Source organism: Raphanus sativus, chromosome 8, assembly GCF_000801105.2.
Source record: "Raphanus sativus cultivar WK10039 chromosome 8, ASM80110v3, whole genome shotgun sequence".
Classification (NCBI taxonomy): Eukaryota; Viridiplantae; Streptophyta; class Magnoliopsida; order Brassicales; family Brassicaceae; genus Raphanus; species Raphanus sativus.
Window position 1 is genome coordinate 16624211 of NC_079518.1, and position 6282 is coordinate 16630492.

General features: G+C 33.5%; 1 protein-coding gene across 2 annotated transcripts; it reads left to right on the forward strand.

Moving 5' to 3' along the window:
* Positions 1 to 682: 682 nt before the first annotated feature.
* Positions 683 to 3959, forward strand: LOC108822644 (inactive poly [ADP-ribose] polymerase RCD1). 2 transcript variants are annotated; one of them, XM_018595776.2, is made up of 8 exons: positions 683 to 839; positions 1066 to 1186; positions 1277 to 2376; positions 2453 to 2700; positions 3022 to 3101; positions 3200 to 3358; positions 3452 to 3547; positions 3640 to 3959. In XM_018595776.2, exons 3-8 carry the CDS (start codon positions 1388 to 1390, stop codon positions 3697 to 3699), a joined length of 1632 nt encoding a protein of 543 aa, XP_018451278.1. In that variant the 5' UTR covers positions 683 to 839; positions 1066 to 1186; positions 1277 to 1387; the 3' UTR covers positions 3700 to 3959. The 2 variants fall into 2 exon arrangements, with proteins under 2 accessions (XP_018451278.1, XP_018451280.1); XM_018595778.2 differs by having other exon boundaries at positions 794 to 922.
* Positions 3960 to 6282: the final 2323 nt, after the last annotated feature.

The window sequence follows — 6282 nt, forward strand, 5'->3', positions numbered from 1 at the left end:
TGATATATCCTGAATAAGATGATTTATATTGTGATTGTCTTAAATCACATGTTTAATTAAAATATAAAATAAGTAAAATTATTAATTATATTTATTAAGCATATGATAAATAAACAAAATTACCTAAAACAATAGAAAATATGACAAATAAGCAAAATTACTTAAAATTTACTGAAAACATCAAAATAAGAATCAACCAGCAGATATTCAAAATAATTATAAATAAGATGATATATCCTAAATAAGATGTTATAATATTGTGATTATCTTAAATCACATGTTTAATTAAAATTATTAAAAATAAGCAAAACTATTAATTATAATTATTAAGCATATAATAAATAAATAAAAATTACCTAAAACTATGGAAAACATGACAAATAAGCAAATTACCTAAAATCATGGAATACATGACAACCAAGCAAATTTATTTCTCAAATAATAGTATAGATTTTAGAACGGAAAGAGTATTGTTCTTTCATTTTAATAATCTTGCCCCATTTGATCAAAAAACAAAAAAAACTTGCTCCTAATATTAAAATTAGATCATTTATTCTCCAAATGTTTTAATATTCTTTCTTGCTCATGATATTATTCCATTTATTTATTCGACTATATCAATCTAACCGTCTCATCTCTATATCACGACCCAATCAAAATTCAACTTTCAATTATAACATATGACCGTCTGTCAAGTTAACATAACCCAATTGATTTGCTTTTCGTCCAAGCTTAAAAAGCTTGGCCAATATCATCTCATCTTCCTCCGTGATTTCTGGTTTAGCTTTTTGCAGAGAAAACCCTTGCCTCTCAGCGATCGATCTGAAGAATTTCATCAGGTTAAATTTCGTTATTCAATAACCTGTTTCTGGTAGATCGGCTTAGATTCGTACGATTCCGAATCGATTTGAGTCGTATTGATGTGAGCTTTGTCCACGATCTCTGTTTTCAAGTCTCTTAATTTGCTACGAAATAGATTCGACGAAATTGAATCGTCTTATGTTAAATAAATAAATAAAATATTACTTTAAGGGAGGGTTGATTTTTGTTTGGTTTGTATTGCAGAAACTTTCTTGCCAGCGGCTGTAGCAAACATACAAAGACGGTGTCATTTCTTGTGTATTTCTATTGCAAAGAAGATGAACACACTTATATCTATCTGTCAGGCGTTAACTGTTACAGTTGGGTGAGTTTCAAGCTCATACTAATGTTGTCCTTCTTTTTGTTCATATCTGTGTAATAACATTGTTTACCATGTTACATTTCTTTTGTGCAGTGTTTATTAATGCTGTCGGCAAGTCCACTATCTTTAGGACTAACAAGGCGTTAGAGTTGCAGTTGACTTTTTCTTTCAAGGTTATAGGTTTAGCGTTGTTAATATCTAGAAATGGAACCCAGGATCCCCAAGGTGTTGGATAGTAGGTGTGAAGATAGTTTCAGTAACAAGAGGAAGCGCTATGCTGCATATGTTACCGGAAAGTTGCAAGATGAGCCGCAGAGCCAAGTCCCTGACAAAAGAAGGAAGTTGGAAGGCGTTTACGAGACTCGCTCTGGGAAGTCTCTGGTCAGATACTACTCTTATTTTAAGAAGACGGGGATTGCGAAGCGTGTTATGATCTACGAGGAGGGTGGTTGGAATGATTTGCCTCATCAGATTATCTCTGCCATTCAGAATGAGTTGGATGAGAAGAGGGCAGCGATTGAGTTTGAGTGGTGTGGTCATCATTTTCTTTTGGATTTCTTGCATATGCATAGGCTAGATTTGGAAACGGGAGCAAAGACTCCACTTGCATGGATTGACATTGGAGGCAAATGTTTTTTCCCTGAAATTTACGATTGCTGCAATCAGAACTGCTTTGAGAATTCGAAACAGTATGCTCCGCGTGAGATCAAGCTGCACCTTGAGATTGATGTTAATGGTGGGGGGTCACCGAGGTTAAATCTGGAGGAGTCTGGTGACAGTATGGGTTATGTTCCAGCAGAGGATAGCTGCAGCCGCAAGATTGAAGCTGCTGTTTCTAACTGGAATGAGACGGACGCTACTATAGCAGTCTCGCCTGCCGGAGCCGAAGGACTTGATAAAGATGCCGTAAAGAAAATGTTTGCTATAGGTACAGCATCTCTAGGGCATGTAGCAGTGCTGGATGTGGGGCGTTTTTCCAGTGAGATTGCTGAAGCTCGTTTAGGGCTTTTCCAAAAGCAGGTTGAGATCACTAAGAAACATCGAGGGGATGCAAACGTTAGATACGCATGGCTTCCTGCAAAAAGGGAAGTTCTTTCTTCGGTTATGATGAAGGGACTTGGCGGAGCATTTGTTAGAAAGTCCATCTACGGTGTTGGAATACATCTAACTGCTGCAGACTGCCCTTACTTCAGGTTGTCCATTACTCTGGCACTGATTCTGCATTATATTAATTTATATTGTTTAGGAGATTAAATTCTCTTGTTTCAGTGCTAGGTACTGTGATATTGACGAAAATGGAGTACGGTACATGGTTTTATGCCGTGTAATAATGGGGAAAATGGAGCTTCTTCGTGGTGATAAAGCACAGTTTTTCTCTGGTGGGGAAGAATATGACAATGGAGTTGATGATGTCGAGAATCCGAAGAATTACATTGTCTGGAACATGAATATGAACACTCATATTTTCCCGGAATATGTTGTTAGGTTCAAGCTGTCTGATCCAACGAATGCTGAAGGTGATTCGTTTGTTCTATTTTCATACCTCGTATATGATTTTTTTCACAAATTAATAGTGATAACTGATGACGCATTGAAAGGGAGACAACTTAGAGACCTGGCTGAAGCTCAGGTCTCAACTGGTTAATTTGAAAAGAAAAAGGATCCATTGTGTGATTGAACCTAATGACCTCCGGTTTTATTTGGTTTCAAAAGACATGTCTGTGATTTAATCATCCGGGGGTCGGATGGAGATACTCACCGGTTAATGGGGTATTTTGATCCATCAGGTTCTGTTTTGTGCAGTATAAAAAGTCGATGTTATACAATGGTTTATGCAGGTAATTTGGTTGCTAAGCATGATAACTCAGGCGTCACTTTGGAAGGACCCAAGGATCTTCTTCCTCAGTTAGACTCAAACGTGAGTTTTTGGTTCTTTTATTTTGTTTTTTATTTATTTCTATGATCTTATGAAAGGGGCTGAATAACTGTATACTATGGTTTTTGTTTAAAAAACAGGGACCTGAAGGGTGTTCAGGGAGTGCAAGCAGTGTCTGTTTAAGCACGACAAAACCCAAATCTCCATGGATGCCTTTTCCTACTCTGTTTGCATTAATCTCACATAAGGTTCCAGAGAAAGACAAGCCTTTCATCATCGCTGATTACCAACAACTGAGGGTAGAAACTGATTTGAGAGAGTTTCCTACATAATGTTTTTGAGAATCGCATGAGGGATTAACTTATAAGATTTTTGTATTTTTTTTCTTTCAGGAAAAAAAGATGACGCGAGCAGAGTTTATAAGGAAACTGCGGGGGGTTGTAGGAGATGATCTGCTTAGATCAACCTTAACAGCTCTTGAAAACCAGGCAAGTTTAGTAGTAGTAAGGGTTTCGTTATAGTAAAAATGAAATGAGAAAGTTAACAAAACTAGAGATGGTTTTTTTTTGTCACTCTTCAGCACAAGTTAAAGGAGATTCCTGGAAGCATGAGAGACCATGCAGGTGGAGGTGCTTTGTAAAGTAAATTGGGATGGGTGATACGATGATGGCGAATATCAAAAGGAAGCTGCTCTACCTACCTTTGTGGTTCTCCTTTTGTTGACACAATGAATCTTTTTTATACTTTTAGTAACCTTTGGTTTCTGGGTCTGTCTTGGTTGGGGGTTGGACTTGAATGTGCCGACTATTCTGTCGTGAAAGATCCTACTTATTTACTATTATTAGCTGCAAAACATTGTTGCGGAAGTCGTTTTAGTCTTTACAAATATTTATTTGGTCGCTTGAGCACTCACCCGCAATTCCTCATTTGGACATTGTTAGGCTCTAATGTTGGGTAATTTCCAGTCCCTGTGCGTTGAGGGCTCGTCACCCGAGCAACCCTAGATACATTCTTGACAAGACCTCAAATTTTTAGAACGAGAGAAAGAAGTGTGAAAGTTTCTCTTTGACTTGATAAAAAGAAAAAGACAAATGTTTTGATTGGTAACATCCATTAGACTTGATTTAGTTTTTTTTGTTCTTTAAACTTTTTTTTACGCCGGATAGTAATATTAGATACGATTCTACAATCAATAATTTTACCTGCCATATGAAGATTTATGTCTGACTGCATAATCTTATTGAGATCTGATTCGGATCCGAGCTCTGATCTGGACCCGTTTCATAAATAGGGCATCTGGAGTGTCTGGATCCCGATCTGAATATAAAATATTGGATCCGTCGTATCCGGATAATCCATTGAATCCAGATCATGCGTCGAACTCGAATCATCCGTCAAATTCGAATCATCCGTCGAATCGGTGACTGGATCCGAATATCTTGATTTAAGTCCGGATATCCGGATCAGAATTTCTTAAATATATTAAATTAATTTTGTTAACAATTATAGTTGATATATTAAAATTTATACATAAATTTAGTCTTAAAATATAATATAATATTTTTTTATAGTTTTATTTACATAAAATTTAAGAATTATGTATAAATATCTAATTAATATATTATTTTTTTATGAATAACACTGGGACGGATATCCGAAAGGCACTAATCCGAATCCAGATACTAATATCACATATCTGATGAATCCGGATCCATATACCATAAAATATCCAGGATACCAAGTCCATCCCAGACCTATAGTAATTGTTAAGCACCTTTTTTTAGGTTTTGACACGGATCAAATATTCTGGTTTTTGAAGGTATTTATGATTTTCTTCGTATGTTACAAATATCTAATTTTCTATTTGCTTTTCTTCACAAAAATACAGATGGAAAAATGGATATCCGAAAAATAATTGATATTTGTGGATATTTACGAACAGTTACGGATATCTCATATGTTTTGATTAATACAAATAATCTTAAAAATTTGATACAAATTTGTTTTGTAAAATATTTTTTGCACGATATATAAAATAAAAACTCAAATAAGTAGTGAATCTACATATTTTGTAAAAAATTTAAACTTATTAATAATTATAATGACACAAAACTGTAAAAAATGTTATAATTATCATAAATGTTTTCTCTTTTTTATGTAGTACTTTTACATTAGCAATTATGTGAATAAAATTTTTCAAATCATATATTAGTATAATATATAATTTATACATTTAAAACTTTAAATATAATTAAGATATACATTTATTTATATAATGTCGAATCAGAACGGATATCCGCTTTTCAAAATTTTATATGTGATTTTTTCGATTGTAACAGATATTGATTTTTAATATTTGTTTTGCTTCAAAAATTGATGGATATCAAGAATTTTCAGATCAAATTAACAAATCAAATCGAAAAAATTAACAAATCAAATTTAACTGATAAAATGGCCATGTTAGTTTTGTTAGGATTGCATCGACCACTATAGTTCTCTGTACGTAACTACTTCTATTGTGGCATTGATAGGAGGTCAACAAGAGTTGTTCTTTTTCATCTCTCTTGTCTCGGGCCCTTTTTAATTCTTTTACTTCAAAACTAGTTCAAACCTTACAAGAAAAAGAGTAGCTCATAAGACAAATTATTGAATTATCGAGGTTCCAACATAACTAATGGATGCACGCAATGTTTGCACGCAATGTCTTTGGTAAATTTTCTGAATTATTATTTCTGTTTGCTTTTGTTTTGGTATTGTTATAATAAGTAACACAATTTCGTCAGTTCGAAAAAAAAGTAACACGATTTCATATTTTTTTCTTGGGAAATTGCACCCAGTTTCATAAAAAAAGCTAAAATTGACTAAGTAACAAACCTATCCTTTCTCTCCACTTTTCTGTTCCTATTTCTCTCTAGTATTTCTTTAGAAAACTAATTATGCTTATTTAGTTTTTTAACAAATAAGCCTTTTTCTCTTTTGGTAGTATAATTTTAAAAATATTTTGGAAGTTCTTTATAGACATTTAATTATTGATGATACAAATATGCCTAATTCCTTCTCCAATCTAACCAAAGTAACTTGCTAGTTTTTGTGTGTTTTAGGTAGTTTTAAGTTTTTTATATTATACGTATATTTTGAATTTTACATATTTTTAAATATATTTTGCAAATATTTTTGGATATTTTTTTTTGTATGGTGACATGTTACTCTAAGTATACAATAG

Coding starts and splice junctions, on each gene's coding strand:
- LOC108822644 (XM_018595776.2), top strand. CDS start 1,388: ATGGAACCCAGGATCCCCAAGGTGTTGGATAGTAGGTGTGAAGATAGT. Junction 3,102..3,199: donor TTCCTCAGTTAGACTCAAAC/GTGAGTTTTTGG, acceptor TTTAAAAAACAG/GGACCTGAAGGGTGTTCAGG. Junction 3,359..3,451: donor CTGATTACCAACAACTGAGG/GTAGAAACTGAT, acceptor TTTTTCTTTCAG/GAAAAAAAGATGACGCGAGC.